The sequence below is a fragment of the Fundulus heteroclitus genome, chromosome 4 (genome assembly GCF_011125445.2).
Source record: "Fundulus heteroclitus isolate FHET01 chromosome 4, MU-UCD_Fhet_4.1, whole genome shotgun sequence".
Lineage (NCBI taxonomy): Eukaryota > Metazoa > Chordata > Actinopteri > Cyprinodontiformes > Fundulidae > Fundulus > Fundulus heteroclitus.
The window spans coordinates 22,090,107-22,105,566 of NC_046364.1; the positions used below are offsets into that span (position 1 = coordinate 22,090,107).

General features: G+C 39.9%; 1 protein-coding gene across 7 annotated transcripts in view; it reads right to left on the minus strand.

The window, feature by feature from the left end:
• The window catches only part of cep89 (centrosomal protein 89), a 75,151-nt gene that overhangs the window by 48,027 nt on the left and 11,664 nt on the right, over positions 1 to 15,460 (minus strand). For 5 of the 7 annotated variants that reach the window (XM_036136271.1, XM_036136273.1, XM_036136272.1 and 2 more), the window contains 6 exons: positions 12,704 to 12,807; positions 10,850 to 10,965; positions 10,482 to 10,662; positions 9,751 to 9,918; positions 7,825 to 7,966; positions 1,810 to 1,899 (listed from right to left, as the gene is read on the minus strand). In XM_036136271.1, the coding sequence (XP_035992164.1) occupies positions 1,810 to 1,899; positions 7,825 to 7,966; positions 9,751 to 9,918; positions 10,482 to 10,662; positions 10,850 to 10,965; positions 12,704 to 12,807 (801 nt within the window). Of the gene's footprint in view, positions 1 to 1,809; positions 1,937 to 7,824; positions 7,967 to 9,750; positions 9,919 to 10,481; positions 10,663 to 10,849; positions 10,966 to 12,703; positions 12,808 to 15,460 lie in introns of all 7 variants that reach the window. The other 2 variants (XM_036136276.1, XM_036136274.1) reach the window with 1 other exon arrangement.

Sequence of the window (15,460 nt, forward strand, 5' to 3'; positions counted from 1 at the left end):
GATCGAAAGACTCAATTGAACTATAGGTATAAATTGTTTTATTATGGCGAGTCGTGCAGCAAGGATTTTATAGAACTCAGCACATTTTGACCATAAGTTTAGAAGGGGGTGTGATTGACGTTAAAGAGGACAGCGTTGATTCTGATGAGCTCTACGTGCAAGAGAGAAAAAAGCAAGTAGTGTCAAGGATCAAAGGACCCATCCTCTGCTGTTTTGCAATAATTGAGGAGTATATGTGGGTGAGACAAACAGAACACATTTCCATGCTTCCTGTGTACAGGTTAACAAAGTATCACACTTCTATCTGGTTATTTAACACTTGTTTGCCACAACATCTTCAAAGCATCATCCTCCCACCACCAAGTTTCTCCCTTTCATAACAATTTTATATATCAACATTTTATGACTGTGAAGCAAAAGGAGTGACTAATAATTTTTTATGCAGTCTATCTGGAATTGTAAATTCACCACACCACCATAATGATATTACTCTATCTTTGAGTTTTTCACACAGGCCTTCTAAATCCCCCTAAATGTCACAACAGCACCCCCTGCTGTTTGGTCTGTACCTGCAGTCACTAGTTTGATGAATACTATTAATAAACTACTTTATATTGTTGTTAATATCATAGAGTTAAAAAAGTGCAGCAATGTTGAAACATTCTAGTTGTTAGAAACCATTGTTATACATTAGAAATGAATACATATGTATGTTATAATTTTTAACTGGGATTCTGGGTAATCTTCAGAACGACAGCTTTAATGCATTAAAGCAGAAAACAACAAGAGTTACATTATTGAGCCATTTTGGTGGGATGGGGGTGCCTGAAGATTTTTCCTTCTTTAAAGGGCGGCGAACAGAAAACATCTGAGAACCACTGGGTTAGTCACAGATATAGGTCAAACTAATCAAGGTTTCCATAGTGATTCAAAATAATAGCCCTTTATTTCCTAAATGGGGGCATTCGTTGTTTCAGTTTGGCAAAGTAACCAATAAATAGGCTAACTAAGCTGACGTCTAGTCAACCTTTGGTTAGGAATATACGATAGCTAACCCCAGTTTAGTGGAATGTTAAAGAACAGTTGTTAGACTACCCAGACTAAGTTTATTTTATATTATTCACCTCTTTACACAGCATCTGCACTATATCAGCCAGACATCAGCTGCACCACTAGCCGGAGCAACGTCTGCATGTTATATGCAGATCTGCAGCTGCTTGCTGCTCCCAGAGCTACAGCATCAGGATCAGCGCGACCGTCATCAGAGAACACGTTCTCCAAAATAAAATAAAAAAATCCTACTGCTGGTACTTTTTCCTTCCTTCACTGAAAATGCTGCCAGAGTTCACTCTAAAGCTGCTGCAGACAACACACTGCTAATGAACGCTGCTCGGGAGATGAAGAACGATCAGAAATCAGCGTGCATGAATTTAGTTGGGGTTTTTTTCCCCAAGTAGAAGAGGTTGATTGTAAACAACATTGATTGATGCAGAGTGGTCTGATCAATGTTAACTACACAGGAGGATTATATTGAGCAAAAAATAAACAGGAAGATTGCTATGATCTTTAAAACCTCAGAGACCTGTTGGACCAAATATTCAAGGTTAGAATCAAATTCAGCTGTGGGCCGCGTAGCAGCGCAGCACTGAGGATCTTTATTTCCTTGTTTGGATTTAGATCTGTGTGTTGAGCGAACATATCCTAAGAGCCAAACTCAGGCCCCCCATGTGCCAGCAAGCAGAGTCAGACCTCAGAGCTTCTACAAAGAAAAAGAGAAAGGAAAATGTGGCAAAATAAAAACAAGCTTACTTTGATTTCCTCTTGAAGCTTGCCGAAGCGGACCGTGCCGTTCAGAATCCTGCTGACAAATCCATGCTTTTCCTGCTGAAGTCCAGACGCCTAGGGAGGCAGACAGGGAAGACGGGGGATTACTGAGCTAAGAAAGGAAGGGAAGGACACAGATTTAGGTGAGGGACGTGAAGGTAAGGGGGAGAATTGGAAACAAAATGAGGCAAAAGGTTGCCAAGTTTCAACGATCAAAACACAATGACGTTAAAATTCCTACGACATGTTCACTGCCCCTGGATGCTCCCTCCTTTTGTTGCTCTGGTAGAAGAACTCATTGGCGACATCATTTGGCTTTTTGGACAAAATTTGTCCAGATTTTTATAAAACAACATTCATTCATTAAAAACATTAAAGGTAAAGTAAATGACTATAGAAATATTCACCCCCTACAAGTCAGTATTTAGTGGACCCACCTCCAGCTGCAGTCACAGGACTGAGTGTGGATGGGTATGTTGCTCAGGGATCAGAGGTGAAGACATTTTTTCAGTCCGGCCACAAACTCCCAACAGGACTGACATCCAGGCTTTGATTTTATCTCTCCAAGACATTCACCTGGTTGGGGTTGTGGTCGAGCTGGAGGACGCGTCTCCTCCCAAGCTGTAGTTGTCTGGCAGGCTGAATCAGATTATCCTCCAGGATTTGCAGACATTCTTTAGCATGTATTAAAACCCACATGTGTTGCAGGCCTTCCAGGGCCAACACCAGGCTTATGGTAGAGACCGTGATCTTTGGGTGATGAGCCGTGTTTGCAGAACATACAGTGGCGAGTAGTCTGATGAGCAAAAAGCTATTTTATTGCAGTCTGCCACATGGGTTTGGCTGAATTTTTGCCCCCCTCCCATACAGCCTCCACTGGTGAAGAACGTGGACAACACTAATGTTTACAGTCTTGCCCATTTTAACCACTGAAGCTTCCCGCTTCTTCAGAGTGGCTGTAGGTGTCTTGGTGGTCTCCCTCGATAGTTTTCTTGTCCAGACACACGGTTTGTGAGGACAGCAGGCTTGTGGCAGGTGTGGACCAGTGCCGCGCTGCTCCCATCGCCTGGATATAACTAAAGTCAGTGGCATGTCCAGTTAGTTGTAAATCGTTTTCTGTAGCCCTCTCCTGACTTGAAAACTTAATTGATCTCTTCCTTGAGGTGCCCGGAGTGCTCTTTTGTCTTCATGCTGTAATTGCGGGAGGAGCAGTGATTGCACCTCTCAGACACAGGAGCCTTTATACTACAATCCCCAGACACACAGCTGCTTCACTAACTGGGACATTGTTGGCAACAACTAACTGGAGCCCTGCTGAATTAGGTCAGTCAAAGCAAAGGGGGGGAATATCTGTGCAATCATTTACCTCCTCACCACACATAATGACGCTAGTTTGTAAAAAAAAAAAAAAATCACTTTGACAACTAATATTTTTTATCATCCTTGTCAAAAAAAATAAAAAAATCACACCAAATTAGGAGTGATTTCATTAATAAAGCCAATTAAAGAGTGAGACCTTAAGGCGGGATGGATTACTTTTTAAAGGCATTATGCCAGAAAGACTTGCAGCAAAGTCAAACTAATCCTAAGACTAACACAATCTGAACACAACACCGGAAAATGTCACATTCTTCCCGCTGATCTCAATGAAAAGAACATGCAGCGAGTGAATGGCTGAGAAAGCCGGACAGATTTTTATCTGAGCAAATTATATGCTGAAATCAACATTGCAGCTGCAGATCTGCACAAGCTAATAACAGTACCACACACACACACACACACACACACACACACACACACACACACACACACACACGCACTACACTGCAAAAATGTGACTAAAAATAAGTTACATTTTCTTGAAATTAGTGTATTTGTCCTTGATTTGAGCAGCACATTTAAATGATCTGCCAATGGAATAAGATTTTTGCACTTATAATAGGAGCAACTCATCTAAATCATCTTATTTTAAGTGCAGTTTATCTAATTATCTTATTTTAGATGTAAAAATACTCATTCCATTGGCATATCGTCTTATTTATCTGCTCAAATTAAGGACAAATGTGCTAATTTAAATTTTTTTTTACTTATTTTCAATTCAGTTTTTGCAGTGTAGGCTGAGGTCATCTTGTCCTCTACCTCAGTGAGCAGTGAGTACAAACTCTGTGTTAGGCTTGGATTAGTCCAGTCTGTTTTTCTTGCTAAATGCGGTTAGGGTTAGGGTTATGAGAAAGAAACACAACTTTATTTCCTAGTGAGCCATTTACTAACCCTCCACCCCGGGGCTGCTGTTCGGTACCAGTCTGTGGGTCAGTTGGTTCTGGGCCGCTCAGAAAAACTAGATAGCTTACATTATTTCCTTTATCGTCATCATTAAAGGTGATCCCTACGCACCAAACAGGAATTGAACCCAGACGACTGCATATTGTGCACTTTGGCGCCCTAGCACATTAGGTTTCAATAAAGTTCTTTTTTTTATTTCTTTATTATGTATTTATCACGGTTCAGACTTTGACAAATTCATTTTGACTGATTGATTAGAAAAAACAAACACATTTAAAATGGAACTAATTTAATCCCACTGTCCAATGTAAACACAGGCTGTCTCAACCATTGTTTGAAGAAGTAAATGTCAGATATCCGAGTGCAAGTGAACGCAGCGCTACATGGCACACCCCCACCAGAGCGCACTGTGAAGTGATGAGAGCAGCACTGTTTAATGACGCTGTTATGTGATTAAACGATGCTGGATAACGCCAGTGTAAGTGAAGTCGAACGGTGCTTCTGAGAGAAAACTTTATAAGCCATTATTACCACAGACCCCCAAAATTTCAACAATATCTAAAGTTTTCCAAGCTGCACGTCTGAGAGAATAGGTTAAAGCAGCGAAAAGCTGCTGGTTTACACGTGGTAAAACATCTGTGAATGGAACTGCAGCTGGATGTGTGTGGCCTGATTAACCTCAGCATGAAAGCCAGGCACAACATTCCACTTTCCTCTAAATCTAGACAGAACTTGCTGCACAGTAAAATTATATAAATAAGATAAATCCAACATTTAGATTTGCTGATTCAGTCATCAACTAAAACTAGTTTGAATTGAAAAACTTTGATTGTTTTGTCCAATGTTGATATTTGATCAGAATGCGATCTTGAATAATTAATAAAGCTTGAAATAGAATAGACTGAATAGATTCTAATTGCATCCCCCCATTTAGTCATTATTATATGATTTCTTGTTTTTCCATTTCTACAATTGTGTGAGATTATTATTATTATATTTTCAAACTGTGTTTCTTGTGGTCTGTATCATTTCTGGATGAATTTCCCTCCCTAAACTTTCTTCTTTGAATTTGTGCTTTATTTCCACAAGCACTTTAAGTCCCATGTTGATTTTGACATTGCTGTGTGTCCGTTTTAGTCGGCCGTCTCTGCCGACTCCTGAAACGACAATCGGAGCAGAGAGGGTGGGACTCAGGGTTTCCTGCTGATTGCTGTTGTGCCTTTTGGTCACCATGAGGGGGCCGATCCTGGCCAGTGACATCCATTAGGTATGTCTTGTTTACCAGCCTGCAGCACACAGCTCCACGAGCCAAGAACGAGGAGGGAAATTAAAAATAACTCAAATAAACTTTCAAAATTATGATTCATAATTGAAAGGCACACTCAACAAACAGACATATTAACACTGAAGAAAACTGCATCTATTGGAAATTTAAATATTCATTTTAATCAGATAATAAATTATGTATGAATAAATAAATGAACCATAGTGGGTTTTTTTATAGTTTTTGATCATTATTCATTATCTAATCAAGTTATTTCTGCACTTCATGATTCCTGATAGATGAAGGAGTGAAGGAGTGGTCCTCCAAAGCTTCCTCCTGCTGCCATCATTTTGACTAGAACGTTAAAAGTTTTGGCAAAACTGAAAATCAAACACCTCTTATTCTCTGCGGACCTTTTCATCTTCACTATTTAACTGTTTAACGCCGCTTTTAAAGGTGTGAGACAAGAGTAACGATCAATCAGAAACCTTCCTAAATGTGGGAACTAAATTACACCGTGGGTTAGATTTCATACGGCATGACAAATACTCCCAGCAGGCACAGCATTAAACAGCCAGGTTTGCTCCTCAGGTGAAGACCTGATTTCTCGTCACAGGGGGGGGACATAAAAGCTTAGAGGACCGTTAATAGAGTCCCTGGAAAGCTAAAAATACTTTTGCTGGTTCCATATGATTTGAGAGGGAAAGTAGCGGGCAGGTACTGCCACCCAACAGCACTTGATTTATCAATCATCATCAGTGAGAGGACTTTTACTAAAGCTGTAGCTTTGGCATGCTGCTCATGTGGAGCACAAAAGTTGGCGATATTATATATAATACCATGGATGAAAGACATCAGCGATATCACAAAAGCAAATATTGCTGCCCATCTATCCGGCAGGGATTATTCAGAAGAATTTGAATTTCATCATGTTGGATTATTCGCAAGTGGAAAACGTGTGAATAATCTTCATCAGTCTTCCCAGCAGTGGGCGTCCCACTAAATTCACACCAACATGAGACAATATGCAGGGCTTTGTGAAATCATATAAAAGAGTTCTATCTGAGAGTCTGGAGGTCATGTTACAACATGTTAAATTTTAATGTTCACGACAGGAAATAAAAAGAGTATGCTTTGTTTAAAAGAGAGCCGCTACAAAGAATATAGCAGCATGACTCAGCTTTGGAAAAGATGAACTGAAAGAACCGCACAGCTTCTGGAGTTTTGTCCCGTCGGACAGATCAGACCAAATAAGGGTGCAGAATTTGGGGAAAGCCAAACAGCGGGTCATTGCATTCACATCATACTATCTGTCGAGCATGGTGGTGGAGGTGTGATGATATGGGCTTGTGAAGCAGTTAACACACATTATCTGTGACTTAACTATCTAAATAGCTTCACAGATATTTATTTTACTACAATTCAAATAAAATAGAGCGCTTAAAGGATTCATTTGTTGGGCTTTGTTGCCATTTTATGAGTTTCAATTGAATACGGAGTTTTATATATATATAATTAGTTTAGTTTAATTTACTATCTTACAAATACAGGGGCAAAAAGCTATTCAGCAGAAGCGCTGCTAGCGTTAAAATACAAGCAGACAAGACGAAATGAGAAAGAAACGCGACTTTATTTCCTAGTGAGCCATTTACTATTTTAACTAAGTAATTAGTGGCTCCGTCTGCTTTTCTAGAGGACGCTGTGGTCTTGCGGTTATGTACCCTACATCGCATAAGTCCTTTTTAAAATGAACTACAGCACAGCTGCATGGGTTTTTACAAGATATAGTATATGCGTTTAATCTCTTCAGAAGCTAAACCCCCTAAAATATCTGTGAATGAAAGGTTGTGTGCTGAAACATCCGTCACTTGCCCTGTTTGTGTCCGCCCATCCCACTGCTGGCATTTTATGCGTTTTACTCACAGCAGGTGGAAAGCTGCCAGTTTGGTGAACAAATGAGGCTCTACGGTGGACAAAAACCAGGTTCAGACAATACGTTTTCACATGTTTTTTTTTTTCTGTCTATATAAATTGACTGTCATCACCCAGACGCTGCACATCTGCTCTTTATTTTTTATTTATTACTTCCCAATACATATGAGGCCCAGCGTTTATCTGACATCTGCTAAATGGCCACAGCACTCATATGTGAGCTGCACGTACCCACTCGCTCTTTCCTATTTTGTTGAACAATCCCCTCCGCCTGCTGCTGGCCTGACATAATCATTTCTGATCACAACATAAACTGTTCCAGAGCTGAAGCCGACGCATGTTGCTGAGCATTTCAATTCAACTGCATGCTCACTTGCAAGCTAAACTGGCTCCACTCCAAAAAAAAAAAAAAAAAAAAAAAAAAAAAAACATGAATATTATTCAAATCTTTCTTCATGTTAGGGAGGAATTGTGCGTTTGTCAGTGTGCGTCTGATCAGCAAAACTTGAGATTAGTGGTACCATGTGTAACAGATGGTCTCTTTCCCGGGAAATGTGCTCGGCGACACAAATGACAGCTTCCAGGTAACGGCGAGTCTTCTCCTCCTTCAGCAGATGCTCCTCCTTTTGCCTCTTGAGTGTACTCATCCTCCTCTCGGCCTTCCTGATTGATTGACAGAGAGGACTGAGTGAGTCAACAAGTGAAAGAATTTCAAAAGAGGGACAGAAAAACTACATGGTGTGAGAGAAAAATGGAGAGAGAGAGAGAGAGAGAGAGAGAGAGAGAGAGAGAGAGAGAGAGAGAGGAGACGGGGAGCAGTGGAACAATGTGGCAGGGCTGAGGAAAAAGAACTGGGTAGATGGAGAGAGAAGGCGAGAGGAGGCGAGAGGAGAGACAAAGAATTAACTGCGTGTCTTCAGACACTTCCATCTGTACAAGGACGCGAAACAATCCTTGACTAATCCAACACCCTTCTGACAGTCTTCACACCTTAGAATGAAAAGCTCTACATTAATCTCAGAGCAAGGCTGCTGGGAGCAGAGCACGCTTCCAGAGCAAAGGAGATGTCAGAACAGCTCGTGTCCCTGATAAAAATAAAACCATCCCCGTCTACATTCCCCAAGACAGACGCAGTCAGATCTGCAGGAGAATTAAACAAGCACGGGCAAATTGGCTGGACGGATATATTTAAAAAATGTGAATGTTATTGATTATTGATTGCTGATTTCAATGACTCAAATTCACTAAGAGAAACATCATTATATTGAATAATTACTGACAGACTGGTGTTTCAAAACCCTAACCTCACTTAATTATGATGATTTTCTGTTAATTATGCCAATTTCAGCTGTAAATGTTGATCATTGCAGAAAAATGTTGGAAACAGAAGACCTGCATGGTCCACTGCCAGAATTTAACTTTGCAGAGTTCTACATTTAAAGTGTATTTTACTCCAGACGTCAAGAAAATACAGTCTGTAAACAGAAGGATGGATGGATGGGTGGATGGATGGATGGATGGGTGGATGGATGGATGGATGGATGGATGGATGGATGGATGGATGGATGGGTGGATGGATGGATGGATGGATGGATGGATGGATGGATGGATGGATGGATGGATGGATGGATGGATGTTGCTGAGCATTGGATGGATGGATAGATGGATGTTGCTGAGCATTGGATGGATGGATGGATGGACGGATGGATGGATGGATGGATGGATGGATGGATGGATGGATGGATGGATGGATGGATGGATGGATGGATGGATGGATGGATGGATGGATGGATGTTGCTGAGCATTGGATGGATGGATAGATGGATGTTGCTGAGCATTGGATGGATGGATAGATGGATGTTGCTGAGCATTGGATGGATGGATAGATGGATGTTGCTGAGCATTGGATGGATGGATGGATGGACGGATGGATGGATGGATGGATGGATGGATGGATGGATGGATGGATGGATGGATGGATGGACGGATGGATGGACGGATGGACGGATGGATAGATGGATGGATGGATAGATGGATGTTGCTGAGCATTGGATGGATAGATAGATGGATGTTGCTGAGCATTGGATGGATGGATGGATGGACGGATGGATGGATGGATGGATGGATGGATGGATGAACGGATGGACGGATGGATGGATGGATGGATGGATGGATGGATGGATGGATGGATGGATGGATGGACGGATGGATGGATGACATAATCATATTGTCATAATCTACTTGTTTTTTTCCCCAGACTGCTTAGGAAGCATTCATGTACTGAAACTGTGAACAAAGGTTTCCCTTTTTGTCATAAAGACCCTGCATTTGGCTGTTTTTTTTTTCCCTTTTTTTTTTTCTTGTTGCACAGAAACAGATTGTGAAACGTATTCCTCTTGCTTACAATTCAGGTGTCAGCAGATCCGAAGAAGCTGAGCCTTTAGTACCTGTTTGCTTGTTTGAAGTGCTCCAGCTCAGTCCTCGCTGTCTTCACATCAGCAGTCAGGCTGGCTTTGTCCAGAGCCAGACTCCTCTTCTCCTCCTCTAGGCTGGACGTTTTTAAAAGCAGCTGCTCCTTTTCCCTCTTATGTCGGCTCTCCTGCTCCTCCAGCTGCCTGACAGCCAGGAGCAGATTTTAGATTAAAAAAATAAAAAAAATAAAAAAACTTTCTCATGACACAACCTCTGGTAAACAAAATCCAAGGCAAATGTTTCCTGATCTTTTAAGAGTAGCTGCTCTCCTCGTTTGGATTCTGGCTATTTGAGGATTTGTTCCTTGTTAACAGACAAAAAGAAACAGAAAAAAAAAACTACGATGGTGCGCATAAACAACAGATGTTCATCTAAGCTTTAGTAATCCTTCCAATTTGTTTGAGCGTACTAATTGTTTCGATAAATCTGCAGAAGTGCAGCTTTGCTCTTAAACTCTGCGGGTTTTAATTACCCTTTCATGTTAAATAATTCATCCTCCTGCTGGTCTCCGTGGCGATTAAAAAGGCGCTATTTCAGTTGCTTCCCTTGTTGTACTTTGAATCTTATCCTGTTTTCCTCAACCAAATCAGTCATTGAGTGAAATATTAGGATAAACAAACCCCGTGCGCTGTTAAAAAGAAATATTACTGCTTAGTCTGTCGTTTAAAGGCGGTAATATTAACCAAAGCAGAGAAGGTAGGAGTACCTTCTGAGTCTCCCTGCGATGCTGCAGTGCTCATCCCAGGTGACCGCATCCTTCAGGCGGGCCTGCAGAAGCTGAACCTCCTTCGTATGTTTCTGTAGCTGCCGTCTGCTTTCTTCTAGGTCCTCCTGCAAACGCTCATTCTCTCCCTCCAACATCATAAGCTGCTTCGACAACTTTGATACTGCCGAGAGGAAAGAAGAAGGAGGGAAACAGTCAAAGCAGAGCCCCCTCCCAAAACAATGCTATTACACAAAAAGCTTTTTCAGTTTGGACTTTTTTTTTTATTTACTTTCACTTTGGCTTTTTTCTTTTGTCGTTTTTGGCTTAAAAAATGTGTTTGAATGTATTTCAGTCCTCACTGACAGTACCTTCAGACTGGTGTTTGCCGTGGTTAGCCTTGGCCTTTTCATGCTGGGCCTCCAGCTGATCAATCAGAGCCTGGTTCTCCTGCAAAACCAGAAAGGCCTGCTGCTCAATCTGCTGGCTGCAAAGAGAGAGAGAGAGGGGGAACGTATCAACTCCTCAGTTCTTTAGAGACAAAACTGGCTAGTAAACATATGCAGCGCCGCGCAGACGTATTCATACACCTTAAAGTTCTTCACATTTTCTGATGTTACACCCACTAATGTCTATCCATTTTAGTTAGACCAACGCATAGCAGTCCATAACTGTATAGTGGAAGGAAAATACATGGTTTTAATTCTTCTTCTTTTTTTTTTTATAGGAAAAGTCAATACTTTTTACTGGAAGTGCCTGTCTCCTCAGTGACAGCTGCAGGCCGTTGGGGGTATGTCACTAGCAGCTTTGCACATCTAGGGACTGAAATGTTTACCCACTCTTCGTCACAAAGTAGGGCTGGTCCACTGTTAACAGCAATTTTCAAGTCTTTATACAGACACGGTGCTTAGTTGGATTTAAGTTTTTACACGTCTGCCGAAAAAGTCCATCAGACAGCAGCAGCTGATCCAGAACACAGTTCTGAAGTCCTTCCACTGCCTCCCTGGTTCTCAGAGAATAGACTTTGAAACACTTCCGTTAGTTTATAAATCACCGTATGCCCAGCACCGAAATACGTTAAAGATCTGTTGTCGTATCAACCTGCACTTTGTTTAACTCCACTTATTAGGAACAAATGCCCAGAAGACTGTAAAAGTGATACAATCCTGAGTTCCTTTAAATGAAGATTAAAACTAAACTTGTTTAGACTTGCCTTTGACTGATCTATTAAACTAGTAACTGAAACATCATTAGTTTCAGTCTGTAATCCAACTTTTCTTTACTTTCTTACATTAATGTGCTTTCTTTATGTTTTCTTCTATTTTTATCATGTAAAGCACACTGAATAAAATGTGCTAAAAGATAAACCTGCCTTGCCTAAGGGCCGGTTGTTGACTGTCATTCTAAAATATGAATATGCGTTTATCTAAACCATTCTATGGCAGCTCTGATTATAAGTTCAGGGTTGTTATCCTGTGCAGAGGTGAACCTCCATCCCAGTCTGGAGGGTTTGCAGCCTCTGGGAGGTGTTCTTCAAGGATCCATGGCTACGTGTGAATCTTTTGATCTTTATCAATAAAGAATCAAACTTTGTAACATTTCTTGTCCACTTTGTAATGGACCAAATAGGCACTACTTCGTGTTGAGAACATAAAATCCAGGTGAAAAACACTGGAGTTTGAACATTTTCACATTCTATCAGCTGACAGCCACAAAAAATTTAAATATGTTTGCACCACTAACTTTTTCCCCCAACGCGTTCAAACAAAGGTTTATGTGCAAACCTGGCAACAGAAACAGCTTGAAGCCCTGTAAGCAGCAGTTGTTTTATTAATCCGTTTGAGATGTGATCTCTACTTATTGGCCTCACTGTTCAGATGACGATCATGTCAAATAGGAATCCGGTGATTTTAAGTGATTTACTGTTGATAAAAGCGTGGGGAAAACAGTCTAAATGTTAATGTATGCAAAAGAATAATGCGACATTTAGTAAAAAAAAAAAAAAGCACAGGAGGAAATGCAGAAGTGTTGTAACATCTCCCTCTGTTATTCTGATGCAATAACATCTGGTACAAAGTGACAGACCACTGGCTAGCTAGAAAGGAAAAGAGGTTAAAAAAAGAGGATTCCCTTTCAATCACATCACCAGGAGAAGTACTGATGGCCCAGAAGGTGCTGACATTATAAACTCTGTACACACACATGGACTGCATGTTTCTTCCTACCTGTCATTCTGGCTGACCACACCCATCTTGGTCATTTCATCATGGAGCCTCCTATTTTCTTTCGTCACCTCTTCCACCTGGGCTCGCAGCTTGGTCACCTCCTCCTGCAGCAGGCAAAAACACAAAAGTTGTTTCTGGGGCAAAATCTGGGAAGTGGTGGTGTAGTGGGTAGTGTGCAGGTTCTGGGTTCAAATACTACAGACTGCCACTCTGGGTCCCTGAGCAACATCTTTAGGCCCAGATGTCACCCCCTGGTCACCCCCCCCCCCCCCCCCCCCCCCCCCCCAGAACGGGAACGGGTAGTCTTCTCTGCTCATGTCGCTGTCTTTCATCGGTGGGTAAAAGACTTCAAACATAAAGGATATTGCAGACTTTGTATCAGCAAATCGAAAACAACACTTAAGACTTATGTTTAACGTTCTTTTAATTATCGGAAATATTGAACTTCATGCTGGTCCAGTTAAACCAACTTTTATGTCTATTTTTATGTACTTTCTGGAATTTTCTGCACATGTTTTTAAGCATTATGTGGATCTGAGCTTGTACACAGATGTACCACAGGTAAATCCAATCCAACCACAGTACACACATTAGACAAAACTCCAGACTGACAAAATAATACAGCCTGTTATTGCACGTTCGAATTCGAAATCAAATCAAAAAAGCATATTTAAAAGAAAAATCAAGGCAAATCAACTTGGTAAAATAAAAGGTTTCAAAATTTGTCATCTAAATATGAGAAGCCTTTCACCTAAACTGGATGAATTTAAAATTCTGCTCGCTCAAATAAAAGTTCATGTTAATGCAGTTTCAGAATCCTGCCTAACTCCTTTAATACCGGATTATTTTCTTTCAATTGAAAATTATTCTTTGTATCGCAAAGACCTCAAGGATAAGATTGGAGGTGGAGTTGCAATTTATGTACACAAAAGATATTGGCATCTTAAAATAGGAATATTAACTGACTCACAATCTCTGCAAATACAAATTAAGATTTCAAATCAGTTCTCAGTCATGGTTGTTGTTACGGATAAGCCTCCAAATGTCAACTCAGCTGCGTATTTAATGTCACTTTCTGACATTATAAAAGGCATAACAACCAAGGAGTTTGTGATCCTTGGTGGTATTAATATGAATTGGACTGGTAAATTAGAAAAACCTTTAAGAATTCAGTATGTCGTATGCATAGCACTCTTTAAAAAATCCCAAATTCCAAACTAAATCAATTTAATGCTGAAATTAAAATGTAAATTGGAGTGAAGAAATCTCTCTGTCAAATCCTGACCAAACTTTATCAAATTTCCACAATAAATTAGAGACAACACGGCAAAAGTAAATTTCAACTTCTAAAGTTACAATCTGGAAAAATAAAATACCTGGGGTGAATGCTTCAATAATACACCTTCTAAAGGAAAACGCTACCTCTCTGAAAGCTTATAAAACATCCAAAGCACCTGAAAATTAGTTACAGTTAAAATTTGACCAAAATAAATGTAATGTAGAACTGTGTAAAGCCCAGCAACAGTATTTTAAACAAACAAATGATTTGGTACAAACCCAAAAATGTTGTGGCAAACAATTAAATCAACAACTGAAGAAAAGAATCAAACATTTAATAATACTCTGCACATCTCAAAAAAGGGTTTACTTATTTCTGATCATGAACAAATTGCCAATTTATTTAATGATCATTTAATTTTTTTCCGTTCAGGATCTGTGTTCTGCTAACAAACTATTTTATTTGATACATTTTTCAGCAGGTTTCCTTTGCTGAAATTTCTCAGACGGATTTACTGGCCATTATACAATCTTTAAGTGGCTCTCATGCCTGTGATACACAAACGGTAAACATGAGTTTCCTCAAAAACATGTATGTACTCTTATACCTTTATTTCACCATTTAATTAATTTATGCATTGTGCAGTCAACTTTTCCTGTTTCTTGGAAATGTGCTCAGATCTCTCGCATTTTCAAGTCTAATGATCCAACTGATGCCTCAAACAATCGGCTAATTTCAGTCCTTCCAATTTTCTCTAAATTATTAGAAAAAAAAACACTTTATTTAATCAGTTGCTCCATTACCTGGAAGACAAAAATTTGTTGAGAGACAACCAACATCATTTCTTTTAAAGTTTCATTTTCTGTACTGGAAATGTTTTCATCTTTATTTGATTGATAGATCTGAAGTTTTGAAATATGGAAACATCATATCACAATCACTGGCATGCTCTATGGGAGTACCTTAGGGTATTATGATGGGTCCATTGCTTTTTCTACTGTATATTAATGACCTGCCCAATGTATTCACTCACACAAATACTTCCATATATGCTGATGATATTGTACTCTTTGTGTCTGAATCAAACACTGAATTAATTAACAATTTGTTAAAATACTGGTTACAAGATAACCATCTAAAAATAAATGTCAGGAAAACTGAATGTATGCATTTTCACTCACCAAGAAGGCATATTATTATATCTAAACCTCTTACGTTTTTAAATAACCCTCTTTCTATTTTGGAATTACTTTAGACTTCCATTTCTCATATCTTGATCATGTGCAAGCTTTATCCATGAGTGGGAAACAAAAGGATGCATGTTTATTCTAGAATTAGATCACATTTAACATCCTCTGTGTCAAACATCCCTTTACATGCCATTATACTATCAACATTGTGCTATTGTCTGCCTGTTTGGTCATTCACCACAAATTAAATCTTAAAATCAATATCTAGGCTCTACAGTAGGGCTTCAA